Below are 17,211 nucleotides of genomic sequence, written 5' to 3'. Positions count from 1 at the left end.
CTGTCGGAAACTTGAGCAAAGAGTCGTGAAAATTAAGGTCCAAAAGGTGTGCATCACGCATTCCTCTCTGTATTAAAGTTTAACCATACTGGGGAAGCATAATCCAGAATATATTACATTAGATGGCTTTCTGCCTAGGAAAGGAAGATACCAAAACCTTCCCCGCCCATTAGAGCTAAGTACCCCTCAACACCCCCCCTCCCCCCCACCCCCTAACCACCCACTTTCCCTTCCCAAATCTGTCTAAATTCCTCATATCCCTTCAATCATAAAGCACCACAAATCTCACAGCTTCCATGCCTAATGTTCTCTCTTTCAAACCACCTCCCAAATGCCAAAGCCAAAGCAGTTTGGTCCCCGCAACCACACCAACCCACTAATCTGGTGCGCGGCAATTATCTGTGCCATAATCTCCGTCTTGGTGATCATCACAGGCATTTTTGTCTTCCTCGGCTATCTCACAATCAAGCCAAAGGTCCCCAAGATCAGTGTCGGCAGTGCCTCCCTCGACACCATATATTTTGATCAAACCAGCTTGCTCACAGTCCAAGTCACGGTGGTGATCCGGGCTGAGAACGATAATGCAAAGGCTCATGCAAGCTTCTCCCACACCAGGTTTGCCCTCAACTTTCGTGGCCAGACCATAGCCTACTTGGTGAACGACCCGTTCAGCGTCAGCGCCAACAGCTCCGTGGACTTCAACTATGTCTCTCAGTCAAGTCCAATCCCACTGAACCTGGAAGCATCAGAGGCTGTGAACTTGTCGTTGAGGCAGGGAGTGATGGTTTTCGAACTGAAAGGGACTACGAGGACCCGATGGAGAGTGGGGCTAATTGGCTCAGTCACTTTCCCATTGTATTTGGATTGTCAACTCCGGTTGCCAGTTGATAGGAGCACTATATACCCAAGATGTAGCTCCAGGTCTGAAAAATAAGGTTGCACCAACAGGGTTTCTTTTCTTTCTTTTTCTTTGATGTGGTTCTCAATCCCTTGCCTGGTGGCAATCAAGATTGTTTTGGTTAATAACATAGCATCTTCGCAGTTTATACGTTATTATGGTTTCCATCAACATTGAAGTTCAGATACAAAATGTTGTGCTTTGTGGTACGTAACTAGGCTGTCTGAATTTAGTCAGAATGTTGCTGGTCAGACCTTGTTGGATGACTATGGAAAACGATCAAGAAAATGTAGTTGAAGGATGGGGCAATGTAGACCACTCCAGAAGCAGCTGATTTTCAGTTCAGTATGTTTTGGTGGAGTTGGAGATGTTACGTGCAATATCCTTCTATTTTAGGGGAAAGGGTAAACTACAGTGGACTCCCATAAGGTTTTTCATACTTATAAATACTCCGTCGTTATTTGAAAAATTACAAATACCTTTTAGAATTAACGGTTATCTAATAAATACACTTTATAATGGATTGTCTAGAGGAGTATTTGATAGATGATCATTTAATCAGACGATATTTATAATTTTTTAAATAACGAAAAAATATTTATAATTATGATAAAATTCAAATGAAATGGTAATAATTTACCCCTTATTGCCAAAAAAACAAGAAATAAATTGAAGGAGAAATGACAGATTTGTTTCTCTGCGAGGATTAGAGGCGGATTTGGGCTTAAAAACATCTGGGCCAGCCTCTCAGCCCATGCACGCATTTTCTTATCATTAATATGTTCCTAAACCTAACTTAATTGATCGATTTGGATGTTCAATTCCAAATTGTATCCCACTTTGTGTTTCATTTAATACATACACACTGTGTATCTAAATCATATTTTTATTTTTATTTTTTGATACTATATATATTAAATGCAATATGAGATCTGATAATATTTGAAATAGAAATTCAATCCGCCAATCAAAACATCAATTTTGTACGTTACGTTTAGTGGAAAATTTTCTATCTTGAATTGAATTTGGGTACACTTAACTTATCAATGGGTAGATATATTGCACAAATTATATATATTGGTGTGTAGAGTCTGATCAAACATTACGTTCAAGTCCAATAACTACTAATTTATTTTTTTTCGAAGCTAAAATTATAAGTATACAATATTTTATGGATATCATGGAATAAATAATCGACGAAGCATCCTTTATTATAATTTAATCAAAACAATATCAATAGAAATTGATTTTGAACACAGGAGATTTATTCCAACTACTTAAATCTTATTTTTTGCTACTATATTTCTTTTCAAATTATTTTGTAGACGTTCCCAAATTTTTTTTAAAAAAAAAATCAATTGATAATAATATGATGATCATTTTTTAAATTATAAACTAGTCAAATAATATATATCCAATTAAGTAGATACTAATAGGATTGGAGTTAGAATTTTTGTTGAGCAAAGATTTGATAAAGTGTCATGAGAATCACATTTTAATTAGAAAATGATAATAAATTAGTCATAGTTTTCTTGAATTAAATCAGAACTATTCTTCTAGAAAGAGCTTAAAAGGGTAATGCTGGCATGTTTGGTCGGGGGGAGGGTAGATAAACTTGTTCACTATCTTCACGAAGAAACATTAAAAAACAATGGCTGTTTCTTGTTTATCCCTCTCAATAACTAATTTAACTGTCACTCCACCCACAAAATCTCTAAAGCAATTACGCACACAAAAGTCGCTGAATTCAACCCTAAAATCTCTCTCCAAATCAGGCAAACTGGACGAAGCTCTTCACCTTTTACTGGAATCCCATCAATCCAGAACCCCTTTTGGACAACCTAATCTAGAGTCCTACACCACGCTCTTACACGCCTGCATTTCAAGAAAATCTTTGAGCCATGGTAGGAGGCTTTACCTTCATCTTCTTCAATCCGAGGATGACACAGATCTTCTGAAGAATCCCACTTTAAGTTCCAAGTTTATAACTCTTTTCTCAGTCTGTGGCCAGTTGGATGAGGCACGTCGTGTATTTCGATATGGAGTCGAGGAGATGGATCGTGTTCCTGAGTCGGTTTATGTGGCAATGGCAATTGGGTTTTCCAAAAATGGGAATTTTAGGGATGCTTTGCTTATCTACTGGGTAATGTTGTCCAAGGGTGTTGAGCCGGGGAATTTTGCGTTTTCAGTTGCTCTCAGGGCTTGTTCAGGTATCCCGGATATTCGGAATGGTAAAGCTGTGCATGCTCAAATTATAAAGGCACGTGAAGAACCTGACCAAGTGGTGTATAATGCTCTTTTGAGATTGTACACCGAGTCCGGGAGTTTTGACGAAGTGCTAAAGTTGTTCGATGATATGCCTGACCGAAATGTTGCCACTTGGAACGCATTGCTAGCTGGATTTTTCAAAAACAATCAGGTTGTTGAGGGTTTGCAAACATTCCGGAAAATGCAGAGAGAGAAAGTGGGGTATAGTTGGGTTAGTTTGACTATAATCTTGGCTGTTTCCGCTCGCTTGACAGCACTCTATATTGGTAAAGAGGTGCATGGGCAAATTGTCAAATCAGCAGAGTGCCCAGATGTTCTTGTGCTGAATTCACTTTTAGATATGTACGCCAAATGTGGTTTAATGGACTGTTGTAGGAAAGTGTTTGATGGAATGCCATTCAAGGATTTGACATCATGGAATACTCTGATCAATGGTTATGCAATCAATGGTTGGATGTCAGAAGCTATGACAGCATTTGAGCAGATGTCTGAGGCTGGATTTAGGGCAGATGAAGTGACCCTTATCTCGTTGTTGTCCGGATGTAGTCATGCTGGCATGACAAATGAGGGTCGGATCCTCTTTGATAGAATGAGGACAGAATTTGGAATTGATCCTAATTTGGAGCATTATGCTTGCTTAGTGGATATGTTAGGCAGGGCTGGGAGAATTGAGGAGGCACTAAAGGTAGTGAAGAAAATGCCTATGGAGCCTAGTGGGAGCATTTGGGGGTCATTGCTTAATTCTTGTAGGCTGCATGGGTATGTTTCACTTGCAGAGGTTATAGCAAAACTGTTGTTTAAGATTGAACCTAGCAATCCAGGAAATTACGTAATGCTGTCAAATATATATGCAAATGCAGGGATGTGGGACAGAGTTAAATTGGTGAGAGAACTCATGGAGAGAAGGGGAATCAAGAAGGAAGCTGGTTGCAGCTGGGTACAAATTAGAGATAGAGCACACGGTTTCGTGGCCGGTGGGGGTTTTGAATTTCGTAACTCAGATGAATATAGGAAAGTTTGGAATGAATTAACAAAAGAAATGGAGAAAAGTGGATATACACCTGATACAGGAGTTGTTCTTCATGACATTAACGAAGAAATGAAGGTAGAGTGGGTGTGTGGTCACAGTGAAAGGCTCGCGACAATATTTGCACTGATTCATACTGGTTCTGGACTGCCAATCAGAATCACAAAGAATCTTCGTGTTTGTACAGATTGTCATGCTTGGATGAAGCATGCATCTAAAGTAAGCAAGAGAAAAATTATATTAAGAGACACAAACCGGTTCCACCACTTCCATGAAGGAAAATGCTCTTGCAATGACTATTGGTGATGGAACAAATCAAATTTGAACTACTTTATTTACGAGATGCCACTGTAAGCTAGCTATCAAATCAAACAGAGAAACTTTCAGCCTGTTAATCTGTGTTCAGTGTCAAATGCAGCCTCAGTTCTCACACCAATGGATGGGCATCAGTGGATCTTCTGGAGTTTGATGGTAGAAGTCAGTGAAAGAGTTGCTTCGGATGGTTTCAGTAACAGACATTAAAAGTTTTACACCTTTGTCAAATTGCGGGTCAATCAGATGGGAGTCCACTGTTAAGCAAGAAGCTCAAACAGCTATAAATTGGTATTGGCATCAACAAGTAAGAATATTGCATAAATGAAGTTGCTAATGGGAGGATCAAAATCAGTCAAATATACAGACGTTGAGTATGATTAAGATGATGCCTTGGCTTACCATTTGGTAATTCTTAGACGTGATCTGGATGAGATTGTGGAAAATTTTCATCAGATAACAATGTATTTGGTTCAGATACAACAACTATGATTCTCAACGTTTTGTCTTGTCCTTTAAATACACTATCATGAACAAGGTGTGGTAGAAGTATCAAGAGACAAGAGGGAACACTGAGAGGACCAAAAATTTCTAATAACGCCTACGGAGGTTATATCTCTTAGTGCTTGAGCTGGTGACCGAGGAATTCTCCCCAACTTCTTCAGGCAATAAATAATCAGGATCCTCCAACAAGCCCACATCTTCTGGTAACTCTGTATCAACCCATGAAGACCAATTTATCTCACTATCAATGTCCGTGTCCCATGACAATAGCTCTTTGGTCCTCTGCATGCTGTTCACCTTTTCCATTATTGCCAATAGCATTTTATGGTTCAGCATCTCATAATCTCTGGATTGTTTTTGCAGAAATTGAGTCAGCCAATCTGATCTGTATAACTTAGTTTACTATCTTATAGAAATTTTGAACTTTTTACCTGTAGGTAAAAATGGCGTATAGATACTGGATGGATGCTAGAAACCCAAAAAGTAACCTGACCATATGTATTATCCTTCCTTGCTCTTCAGCATCGGTCGTTGTATACCACAGTATTGTTACTTCAATCAAGAATGTTAGACACAGACCTGCAAATAAACACCAACGCCAAGCCGTTTAAAAAAGCTAATAGACAGACATTAAGTTTACAATAAGGAAACTATTTACCTAAATACAGCCTGTGTCTCACATTGTATGCGTGTTTTATACTAGTCAGCATGTAGATGATGAAGATTGCAACTGAGTATACAAGGAACGCGATGATCACTCTTGATTCGAACAACATGGCGCTGTGCAAGGCAAATAGCTTGTCTATTGCAACAAACATGCTTGCTTGCTTTGATTCGAATGCTTCCTGCAATGAGAGGTAGAAACTTTGCTTAGGGTCATACAAATTACTGTTTGAAAATTTTGAACTTTTTGTAGGAAAATCACTAACCTGAGCTGCTAACATCAGTTTTGAGTTTTCCACTAGATGATCATGAGACTGATGAAGTTGCTTTTGCCTTTGCAGTAGTTCTTCTTGCTGTTTTTGCCCAAACTCAACCAACTTTTGCAGAGTTACCCTATAAATTTACGAACACGTGTTTGATTTAACAGTTCAACAAACTGCTGCTACTTGTTTTGGAAATCACACCGTTCATTCATATAACTTTATCAAGATATAATAACGAAAAAAAATACAACAATATATGAATTTACCTGCTCTCTTCAAGGGCCTGGGACTGAAATTTGGTGAGAAAATGGAGACCCTCAAGAGCTACAGACTGCCCATCAAGAAGTTGTTTCTGTTTATCCAAGGATGTCCCTGCTATATTCCCAATATCATCAGCTTTACTCTGCAGAGTTGTCATCTTAGAAAACATTGCATCCCCAACTTTGCCAATCTCCTTCTCTATTTCAACTGCTTCATTTCTCAAATTCACAATTTCTACACCCAAATTTTCATAAGAATCCTTAAGTAAAGCCATTCCTTGTGCCAAATTCTCCTTCATTGTAGCTTGACCTTCACTCAACTCCACCTGAGAAGCTGCTATTCCCTTGGACTGCTCATAAACTGCTTCAGAATATCTCAACACTGTGTTAACACGATCCTCCACCATTCTCGATGTTTCTGCAACTTGCTGAGTTCTTACATCTATCGAAGCCAAAGAGTCGTGTACCTTTCCTGCATTCTGCAGTAAAACCTCTCCCTGTTCTTCTATCTTTCCTAATTTCACTTCTGCGTATTCAGCAGAACTCTTGAGTTCATTCACCAATCTCTCCGTTTGATGCTTAAATGCGTCAGTCCTAGAACAAATTCATGAAATGCTAGAATCAGAAGACTGAATACAGACGATATGATGCTAAGTTTCAGCATAAGAGAAGTACACTTACTGCAACTGGTGACATATGGAGTTTGTCTCAAGAAAGTACTGAAGATAAACTTTGTGAGCATCTCTATCAAGATTCTTCAAGCAGTTCTTCATGGCAGATTTTGCATCACAATAAGGAAACGGTGGTCGGCCCGTGTGCTGCTGAAAACAGTTGCTGAGATGCCAGGCCAGTCTAGACCGTAATTCTTCATCAGCAAGGGTTTTTGAACATCCCTCAAACACATTCAGGTAAGCAGCTTGCCAACAAGTATTTGGGACGAGCATTTTACTCTTAGCATTCTCGATCAGCTGGACGCCCTTCCGATCATTAAGGGCTTCCATCGAGAACTCAGAGACAACATCCTTGTAAACCCCCTTGTTCCTTGGAATCTGCTCGTTTGCATTAGTCTCTTTATCGGAAGAAAAGAACCAACTCCATGACAATCGAGTTTGTGAAGACAGTGCTAGAATCCAAAACAAGAGCAAGAACTGATGGTAAGGGCGATGATTCATCGTAGCTGTATTCCTACCTGCAGTACATTCCCAACCTAATTCATTAGTTCACTACTTTAATCCATCAAAACACTCATTCATCGATCAAGTAAGAGTTAAATTTTTGCAAAAATTGATAAATTTATTTATTCAAAAGAATATTTATTTTTCCTAATAAAACCAAAAATAAGATGAATTGTAGAGGAGAGGCCACAACATCAATACGAAATCAAGGGCTTTACCTACCAGATACTAACCTTAAAAATACAGCTTTCAACCTGAGTTAGACCCTTTGCATGTCAGTGATCAAATTTCAGATATCAAGAACTGCATTATGTAACAAGGCAGATGTTCTAATATTTCCTAAAAAGCTGATTTTCTTCCTTTTCGAGCCCTCCTTTCCAAATTATTCCATAAAAACCATAAATTTGTCTGAACAAATATGCTTTCTACTAGTCTGAATTTCGAAGCATCAAGATCCATCTAACCAAACAATCTGAATAACGCGGAAATTCGTTCATCTGATATATTCTAACAATCTAAAATCCCATGCAATGAAAAAAAAAGAAAGAAAAAAACAATTCAAAAATTGTTCTCATGAAACAATCTGAAAACGCATGAATTACATGAAACAATCCGAAAACGCATAAATTTCCTTAATAGCTAAATTCACGCATGCAGAAGATTTGATACTCACAGAATTCAGGGATTGCAGAATCAGCCCCAGAGAAGTGAGGTCAGAACGAAAGATAGGCAGGAACTGCTGAAAAAGAAGAAAGAATCACAAAAGGAAGATAGAACAAAATTAGAAACAACAACTTAAAAGGAAAATTCGTTTGTCGAAGTGGGAGAATGAGAAATTCGGAGAGACTCAATCCTCAGTTCCTCACCCTCGAAATCGAAACGTTGTTTTCAAACAAGTTTCCATTTAAGGAAGCGTCCTCTCCAAGAGTCGTTGGTCGTTATGTTGCAGATCATCGTACGCGCCAAATCCAGCCCATTCTTGACTATGGGTTCTTGGGCCCATTTCATCATTCTTGATCAGCCCACTATATGTTACGAATTATGACCTGTTAAAGTTCATTCATAGTATTCGCTTTGTTTTCGTCAAGATTAGTCTTTTCCGTATTAATCTTGGGTAAATGTTTGACGTCTACGTTTCACTGGAGAGAGAGAGAGAGAGATGTGGGAATTGGCATTTAGCAGACGCAGAAAACAATGGAGATGAGTAAGCGGGAAAGGAGGAGGTAGCAACAAGTGGATGATGTGATGGCATTGGGAAATGGAGGAAGAGGGGGGGATATTGAGAGAGAGTGCGTAACGTAACAGTGGGTTGTTGACTGTGTTGGGAGGAAGGTGGTGGGTCAATAATTAGTCGGCGGCAACTTTCTCGCAGTCGTAGGTTGTGTTAATCTGCAGAGAAAGAAAGGATCATATCAACACAGAGTTACAGGGTTGGTTGGTTGATCCTCATCTGATTTTCATACTTTTTTATTTTCCACATTACTTTCGTATGTTTCCATCAACGTGTCGCTATTCTTGCAACCCGACGTGTCACCACTTTCTCTCCTCTTTCTTTCCTTCTTCTCCACTCACTATTAAGCTTCAGAACTTCACCAGCCCATAAACACTATTCTTGTCAGGACCCTTTTCTTTCACACTATCAAATCCTCTCTCTCCTCTCTCTCTCTCTCTCTCTCTCTCTCAACTCTCTTTCTCTACATTTACACACTCACACACACATTTATATGTGTCTGCTTTCTGTATTTGTGATGAACTGGTGTGGATGAGAAAGGGTGAGTGGTGAATGCCGGGGTCAGTTGTTTATTCTATCTAAAGAATTCTTGCTAATGCATGAATGAGAAATTAAGGGTAGAAAGTGAATGGATTAAAGGAGCAGATTGATTAGGATGATCCTTTCTGAGGACATTACTTTCAGTTTCATTCCTTCTTGAAGATGAATTAGCCTATCTTTTCAGTTCTCCTTCACATATAGTAATAGATGGATTGCGGGTTTTTATTTTACACTCCTCTGAATCAAAGACTCATTTACATGATTTTATAAAACTTTCTCTTTCTGAGTAAGAAAACATTTTCTTTCCACTTATGTAAGTGAGGAAAGAAGGAAGTTAGACCATAGAATTTGCCAAGTAGAGTGAATCTTTGGATGAGTAGAGCTTCAAAAGTACTTTATCAACTACACATCATTGGTTCTCTTTGTAACTATTTGGTCTTTGATGACTGTTAACTACATCTGCTTTGATTGGATTAGCTCGCCGCACCGTAAATTGTGCAACTTTTGACATTTCTGTTGTCCAAAGTCCTGTATTTCTTCACATTGTCTTTCTGCTATGCATAGCAGCATTTGACTTATGCAATCACAGATGGTTTTGGCGGAAAATGCTCTGGTATCAGCTCACCGGTGTAGATGATCTGATGGCCCTGTTGCTTGAATTGTTGTCTTTGGTAGTGGGACTGATGGTGAGGCCTTTCTCGCTAGTTAGGCTATCCTTTCAAATCGGTGTGCAAAGCATTTGTTTTGTGGTCCAGACCTGGATAGAAATGCTGAGAACTGTTGTCTATCTTCATTTGGTTATATTCTGGAGACTAACCATCTTGGCAATGGCTTTGTTATCCCTCCCCGTACGAGCTTTTGCTGCATTGTATCGAGAAAGAATGGTAATTTACTTCAACTTTGTCATGTTTCAACACACGCTGTTTCTGTGAAATTCTAGGATTTAGGCCTTTCGATCGATATGTATCAAGCACGTACCTTTGTTTGTATAGCTACAGAGTATTAGGAATTATTAACGTGGGAACAGCCCATATGCAGCTGGAGATGCAAATCCGTAGAATGAAAACCGAACTGGAAAATGCCTTCTGGGATAGGAAGGAACTGAAGGAACGACTCCAAATAGCCATCCGAGAATGTAAAATGATGGAGGTGATGCTGAAGGAACTTGAAGGTGAACACGATGAGGCCATTGTTAAAATTGAGCTGTTACTTGAGGAGGTAAAACTATCAACCTGCACATTTTCATAACAGTCCATGTTGCTTAATTTGACTGTCTAAAACTCTTGCAATGTTAAGAGATTCATGTTCTTACTCTATAGGAAACTGAAACATTTCAGGCAGTTTATAGTCTTTTCTTATTGTTATATCCGCTACAATTTGCTTCTCCTATCACTTTTGCTGCCAGTAATTTCATTCATTCCTACAGGTTCAGGATTTGAAGGATGAAATCCGAAGGTTAAAGGAGATCCAGGGAAAAGCATTCTGGGAAAAAAGAGGCCAAGCAGACACGGGAAACGGCTCTAGCATTAAAAACAGCGATCATTTTAGGACATCGTTATGTAGATCTGGCCATCATGACAAAGGGACAGAGGATGCAACGCATGATCTCTTAAAACCAGGATCAGAACCTCATCGCCCTAGTCGACCTAACACTGATTTTATAAACTCAAACAATTTAGTAAAACATGATATTCTGTCCAAACAGAGGGAGGTTGCTTTGTCTCGAAGCCTTTTCAGTGCAGTGTTGTCACTCATAGTGGGGATTATCGTGTGGGAAGCTGAAGATCCATGCATTCCTCTCGTGGTGGCTCTCTTTACCGTTGTCAGCATGTCGTTGATAAGCGTGGTCCGGTTCTTCTCAACCATCAAACACAAACCTGCATCTGATGCCGTTGCTCTCTTGAGCTTCAACTGGTTTATACTTGGTACGTTAGCGTATCCAACGTTGCCAAGAGTTGCTCGTTTGCTGGCTCCCTTCGTTTCGAGTATGCTCGAGCGAACATTCAAGGGATGGTTGTTTAGCTCTAGTTCTATGTGATATTTTTGGTTTTTGCAAGGTTTGATTTCTGCAGATGTAGGGTTAGTATACTCTTTTTGGGACATGTATTGTACATAATGTGGATCATGTTGTTCTTGGCTATTTACCTTCAATTTTAGTGGTCTCACACCTCTCAAATTCACTACTTCTGTACAGTATACCATATTTTTACTGAGATCAGGTTTGATTCAGTTCAATTAATTATATCATAATTTTTATTATAATTATTGTTTTCAGAAGAAAATTGTACACTACTTATATGTTTGAGTTTCAACAAATTAATCCAACTAGAAATTTTTCTACAAAAAAATCAAGGTAAATTACAATTACTCCTTACGAGATTTAGTATAATTATGAACACCATGTCGTTATTTGAAAAATTACAAATATCCCCTTCAAATAGAAATTAATTATGTAGCCATGGACGGTGTAGTGGACATTACTAATTTACCCTTACTGAATTTTTTTAAAATTATAAAAAAAACATATTAAAAAATATAGAAAAAATGAGAGTGAGTAAAATAAATAACTTATAGGAAATATTAGTTCATAAAAATATTTAAAAAATTATAAAATATATAATTATAACTTATAATTCAAAAGGGCATTTTGGTCAGTTTATCTAAAAATTTTGATAAAAACCTAAGGATCGTTGTTAGACGAACGTCAAATTCATGGAGTATTTATAATTTTTTAAACAACGAGAAGTTATTTACCCAAAAAATCATGAATATAAAATGCTAGAAAGAGACAAATCTAGTTTAAAAGTAAGATGGTTGTACTCAATTTTATTTATTTATAATTCTATTCACATTAAATGCGCATTATGAAATTGTAACATATAAATTTTAAGAATTATTTTGTCAATTATTGATACAACTATATAGTTATTATAGATTGAAAGGTTATCGGAATGTGGTTAATTTGCAAAATTTCAAAACCAAGGGACCCAAGAATAAATTTATTCTTGCTCCTAACACTGAACCGGCCGGTTCAAGTAATTCTTTCTGTTCTTTCCGCCCAAACCGGTCTTCTCTAAAACCTCTCTCAACTTTGCTCTTTGAGCCCTAAAACCCAACTTTCTTTCACTCTGATTCTTGAATCTGGAGACGGAGAAGGGAAAAGGAAAAAGGAGTGTGGGAGATGGAGTGGCTAGGGTTTATGGAACCCGTGCCTGACGACGTCGTAGAAGACAAGTCCCACAGCTTCAAGCTGGTGCCATGGATGAGCTGGGATGAATGGAAGTTTGTGAGGGAGTCCCTTTTCTCTTCCTCTCCTGATTCCGTTGCTTCTGCGCTCCAAAGGGTAAGAATTTGATCAGATATGGAAAAAATCCTTTCTTGTTGTTCTACTGCCTTTGTGTCTATCTTGCAAAGTTTTTAGCTCTTTCCTCCGATGGTACGTTTGTAGATATCCACGTGGAGGAGCAGAGGATGCACCGCTATGGCGATTGAAGTTACTGCTTCCATTGTAGAAACTCAGCAGCAAGATCCTTTCTTTAGGTTATTCTTGTACCGGAAAAGCATTTTCATTGTGTAATGTTGTGATTCTGTACAGAACATTAACCAATTCATTGCAATGTATGTGTGTGTCGGGGGGTGTTAGGGACATAACTAGGATATATGTAATGAAAATGCCTGCACTTTTGATTGTATATGTGCTTACTTTTAATATTCTTGTTTTGATTGTAGAAATGACTTGAATGAAAGTGCTTCACAGTCTGAGGAAATGCTGGCCATGCTCTACTGCATGGCGATTATGAGGTAGCAGTTCGTTTCTAACTTTTTTCTGATTGGTTAGTCTACTGGGTGTTTGTGTATCCAGTTGAATGTCACTCCTTTGTTCTAATTCTCCTTTTTGCTCTCTGAAGGCTTGTAAATGGTGTGGTTGAGAAGACCCGGAAGAAAAATGAAATTTCAATAGGCGAAGCAGCTGATGCCATTGGCATTCCAAGAATGCTCATTGATATTCGTCATGGTGACTACCTTATGTTTGTTCTGCTCTGAACTGGACTATTGGTTATTTCTCTTTAATGTTTTTTATCGATGAAATTGCTTCTTACATGTTCGTATAATATTTTGTGTTCTTGTAACGTTTAACTTGTACTTGGTGTTTGAACATCTGTAGAGGGTTCTCACCGTGATCTTCCTTCTCTTCAACTGGTTCGTCTTGCATCAAAAAAGGTAATTTTCAGTTTAGATGTTCTTGTTGGTTGTGTCATATTATATCCTGAAGTTGCTTTCTTGCACTTTGAGCTTTCTGTAGAATGTGGTATGCTATTCCTGTTTTAATACTAAAAACCCATGTGTTTATTGTGCAATAATAAGCTTCTCTGGGTTAATAAATGCTTATGTTGCTTTTATTTTTGGAAATCCTTTATCTGAGATCAAAAGATTTGTGTTGCTATGTTAGTAACTAGAAGCAATGTGGGAGATCTTCGTAAATGAATTCTTTATTCAATTTCTTCAATCAAATATGCCTGCATTAAGTAATACCTCAAAATTTTGAACTGTGGTAGAAACACACTTGTTGGAGAAATGGCTTTATAAAAATCATTCTATCTTGTTATTAAAGAATAATGCTCTTAGTAGTTAGTCCTTTCTTATTTCATACATGTTGCACAAACATAATCTACTTAATTTTCTGAGAAAGCTCAACCCATTTAATATGGAGGCCAGTAAAATATCATTATGGAATGGTGACAAAGAAATCAGGAAGAGAATTTGCTCAATCAGCTATCCACATATTTCTTCTATTCTACTTGATTTAGAAAAGATTAAAAGAAAAAATAAAAGGAAAAGGGAGAGAGAGTTTATTGGACGTCAATGTAAACTTGTTTGTTGAAGAAGAGATTACATTGGCCTCTGTTGCGCTGTTTATTAAGTTTTATGCATCCATTATTATATCTTTACAAAAGAACTGTACAATCTCATTCAGTTGCCTTGAATCTTTTCTAATTATACAGGCACTTGATTGGTTGGTATCATATTACTGGAAACCCCAAGAAGAGGCAATTCCTACTCAAAGCAACCAAGCTGCTAAGCTCAGGAAAGAAATCAAGCGCAGACTACGGGAAGTCGCACTTTGTCTGAAAACAAAACAAATGGCAAAATCTAGTTCTTCACATGTCAAGGGAAAACGTGAGTCTGGTTTGTGCTTTGTTTTGTTGAATTCCAATACTTTTGCCATCGGTAGATATCAACTTTGGATCCATGAAGCATCTTCATTGCGCCCTGTACCAGTGGGGCAGCCCTGTTGTTGGTTATTACAGCTTGCATCTGTGCAGTAACTTTTTCTCCATATTAACATCAAACCATGTCTAGGTTGCTAACAGTATCCAATTATCCTCTGAATGTATAAAGTGACAATTTATGAGGTGTTCATTTCATTTTCTTTGCTCCCATCGGCAGGTGTTAGACAAACGGAACACCTATATGGACGTAGCAAGCTTCTATTTCTTATGGCTGGGAAGACATCACATTCTACTAACCTTGCAGGTTAATTTTCAGATTGAATATTTTAAGTGAAGATTGCCATGTTAGATATTTAGCAACTTGGTAATCCATTAGAAATACAGCTCCTATATTCATACTGAATTTTACCCTGCTCCAAGATCTGTTTTTTCCCTAATGCTTGCAATGCCTGTATGTTTCAGGTTCTAAGAAGCAGCTTGCCAAATCATTGAAAAACATCCTACGGTTGTATTCTTCTCTTTCTCCAGAAGTAGTCAATGTTCTCTTAGAATACTTGTTGAGTTCATTAGGCTCATCCAACTTAGCAGAGCACCTGGAGGATTCGCAAATTGTCAATGAAAATAAGCAAACTGCATTTGATGATTGGAAATCTGTCGTCTTGAAATTGTCAAGAAAAGAACCAGAATTTCTTTTAACACTCACTCAGGCAGTTCTTGAAAAGATGGAGAATCATGAGGCCAATTATGGAATAGGTAACAATTATTTGATTTCAATTTAAAGATTTATCCTTTGCGGTGATACAGTAGCTTCTGATTCTGAGAATGAATGTCCATATTTTACAAAGCCAAATTACAGTTCATATGATGCTTAATTTGATGATCAGGTCCACCTTACAATTTTGAAAGTACTGTTAATTCATTACCTAAGTAATATATTCAATCTACTACGTTGAAAATCTTTGTTGAAGGTTGTTATAGTTACTTCAGACATCCATCATAGAATTAATCCTTTCAAATCTTCCCCAGATGGCCATCAATCTCCTGAGAATTCCACCAACACTCACCGATTTGAATCACTGTCATATTTGTTTGAGTGGCTTACCGGAAATCTGAAGACACTCTATCCTGTTCGACAAAAAGAATCGGCAGAAAGCAAAGATTCTAAGACAGAGAAGCATCTGCAGAAGGCAACTGTACTAGGATTTCTGCGCAGATGCCTTTTGGTGTCCCCTCCTGGCAACAGGAAGCTAATGGGTGCAGCCCTTACTCTTGCGCAGCAGACTGGAGATAGGTCTCTACTCCATAAGCTAAAGAAGCTTGCTTTACTGGATCTGTCAACTTCAGAAGCAAACTCTGTCTACTCTTCTAATGAGACCATTCTTTCCGGAGAAGAATACTCCATTCGGCAGGCTGAAGAGAAGTTTGAGTTAATCAGACAATTCCGGATGCAGAGCAAACATATAAAACCAAAACAATCTGCGATGGAAACTAAGAGCAAATGGGCTGTGGCAAAATCATGGAATCCATGCCCCATTGGCATGCTACCTCATACAGTTGGCTTTTCTGGTCGACTTCCAGTTCTTGACCGCGTTAATGAGTGCACAGAAGCAGCAACATTATCAGATAGCAAAGAAAATCGCCAACTGAATCGATGTGGCAAAAGAGACGCTGAGACTGACATTGAGGAAAAGGCTAACACATCTGTTAAGAAAATGAAGGAAACTGAAGAAGATCATGTGCCACATTATCAGGGTGATATCAGCTCACAAGGTGTTAAAGGTCATCTGATGATTGATGGGGTGTGGAAGGAAGTTGGAGAGGAAGAGTTGCTCGCCCTTACATCAGCTGTAAGATTACTAGTTTAACAATTTCAACTAGTATACTTAAACTTATAATGCAAACTTAGTCAATATTGTTGAAAAGAAGATGAGAGCGACACTATAGATCTATGAGAATTGAAAGTAAAGCAGATTGTGAGTCTTAAGGGAAGGAGGGACATTATCAGTTCAGAAGTTGGTTTAAAACCATTCGTCATACCTGGGGTGTGAAAGAGTTGGAGACGGAACGATACTTGCCCTTTTATCAGCTGTAAGTTCGTTGTACCTTGATCAACTAATGGTTCACTTGTAGGGCGGCCATGAATTTTGTCTTACGCAACTGCAGGTGAATGCAGTGGAGAAAGAAACTAATCAGACAAACACTGCCAGCAGTTGTATTAGTCACACTTATTGGATAAAATTTCTTCTTATGTATGTATTTTGGCTACCGACTTCTGTGACCTTTTGGCTTCTAAACCAAGAGAGAGGGAGAGGGAGAGAGCGAATGAGAGTGGATATTGTTCAATTAGTACATGTTTCTTGGTGTAAAACCAATCTTTAAGCTGATTACATAAAGATTCATCTTTCTCACTTTTTGCCTATTCCTGCATCCTCTATTTTGTTTGTAACACAGGTTACATGCAATGAAGATTCAGAAATGACACAATGTAGAAGGTATGATTGTTTTAAGTCAATACTATGATCTCTCTTGCTAAAAGGAAAATCAACTTCTCTCTCCCACAATCAGTATCTCTATTGTGTGAGAGAGATAAACACTGCAACAATCCCCAAAACAAGCCAAGTCAACTGAAATATAGAGAGAAAATTCAAACTCAGACCTGTTTGGTAAGATCAGAATCAATTATGCGATACGTATAATTACTTGTTATATGATTGGTGTACAGTTCAAAAAAAGTGATCGATTGTAATTTGTTCGGCCAAACCTAATCTGAATAAGAATTTTCTCATGTATAGATGAGCATGCAAGCACCAGCAGTGGAGGAAATCCAGCAGGGGCGACC

General features: G+C 38.2%; 5 protein-coding genes across 10 annotated transcripts; 4 read left to right on the top strand and 1 right to left on the bottom strand.

Annotated features, from left to right (window-relative positions):
• On the top strand, window positions 54-1,053 carry LOC105164998. The gene has a single exon (XM_011083872.2). It carries the CDS (start codon window positions 332-334, stop codon window positions 932-934), a length of 603 nt encoding a protein of 200 aa, XP_011082174.1. The 5' UTR covers window positions 54-331; the 3' UTR covers window positions 935-1,053.
• Window positions 2,516-4,534, top strand: LOC105165102 (pentatricopeptide repeat-containing protein At3g14330). The gene has a single exon (XM_011083976.2). It carries the CDS (start codon window positions 2,550-2,552, stop codon window positions 4,497-4,499), a length of 1,950 nt encoding a protein of 649 aa, XP_011082278.1. The 5' UTR covers window positions 2,516-2,549; the 3' UTR covers window positions 4,500-4,534.
• On the bottom strand, window positions 5,061-8,376 carry LOC105164995 (protein GAMETE EXPRESSED 1). Of its 3 annotated transcripts, none has more exons than XM_011083867.2 (8): window positions 8,237-8,376; window positions 8,044-8,109; window positions 6,877-7,384; window positions 6,202-6,789; window positions 5,939-6,065; window positions 5,668-5,854; window positions 5,441-5,588; window positions 5,061-5,355 (listed from the first exon to the last, which is right to left on the bottom strand). In XM_011083867.2, the coding sequence occupies exons 3-8, from the start codon at window positions 7,365-7,367 to the stop codon at window positions 5,097-5,099; spliced, it is 1,800 nt and encodes a 599-aa protein (XP_011082169.1). In that variant the 5' UTR covers window positions 7,368-7,384; window positions 8,044-8,109; window positions 8,237-8,376; the 3' UTR covers window positions 5,061-5,096. The 3 variants fall into 3 exon arrangements, with proteins under 3 accessions (XP_011082169.1, XP_020550549.1, XP_020550550.1); XM_020694890.1 differs by having other exon boundaries at window positions 8,044-8,106; XM_020694891.1 differs by lacking the exons at window positions 5,061-5,355; window positions 8,237-8,376 and having other exon boundaries at window positions 5,447-5,588; window positions 5,690-5,854; window positions 8,044-8,228.
• LOC105164996 lies at window positions 8,691-11,303 on the top strand. 3 transcript variants are annotated; one of them, XM_020694892.1, is made up of 4 exons: window positions 8,691-8,800; window positions 9,731-10,025; window positions 10,180-10,359; window positions 10,568-11,303. In XM_020694892.1, exons 2-4 carry the CDS (start codon window positions 9,747-9,749, stop codon window positions 11,177-11,179), a joined length of 1,071 nt encoding a protein of 356 aa, XP_020550551.1. In that variant the 5' UTR covers window positions 8,691-8,800; window positions 9,731-9,746; the 3' UTR covers window positions 11,180-11,303. The 3 variants fall into 3 exon arrangements, with proteins under 3 accessions (XP_020550551.1, XP_011082171.1, XP_011082172.1); XM_011083869.2 differs by lacking the exon at window positions 8,691-8,800 and adding an exon at window positions 8,814-9,161; XM_011083870.2 differs by lacking the exon at window positions 8,691-8,800 and adding an exon at window positions 8,815-9,142.
• Window positions 12,251-16,791, top strand: LOC105164994. Of its 2 annotated transcripts, XR_848064.2 has the most exons (10): window positions 12,251-12,484; window positions 12,590-12,681; window positions 12,871-12,942; window positions 13,050-13,156; window positions 13,307-13,362; window positions 14,145-14,319; window positions 14,590-14,676; window positions 14,835-15,125; window positions 15,399-16,460; window positions 16,536-16,791. XR_848064.2 is itself a non-coding variant. In XM_011083866.2 (9 exons), exons 1-9 carry the CDS (start codon window positions 12,323-12,325, stop codon window positions 16,235-16,237), a joined length of 1,881 nt encoding a protein of 626 aa, XP_011082168.1. In that variant the 5' UTR covers window positions 12,251-12,322; the 3' UTR covers window positions 16,238-16,791. The 2 variants fall into 2 exon arrangements, 1 of the variants encoding a protein (XP_011082168.1); XM_011083866.2 differs by having other exon boundaries at window positions 15,399-16,791.

Source organism: Sesamum indicum, linkage group LG6, assembly GCF_000512975.1.
Source record: "Sesamum indicum cultivar Zhongzhi No. 13 linkage group LG6, S_indicum_v1.0, whole genome shotgun sequence".
NCBI lineage: Eukaryota > Viridiplantae > Streptophyta > Magnoliopsida > Lamiales > Pedaliaceae > Sesamum > Sesamum indicum.
This window is presented reverse-complemented; position numbering and strand designations above follow the sequence as displayed.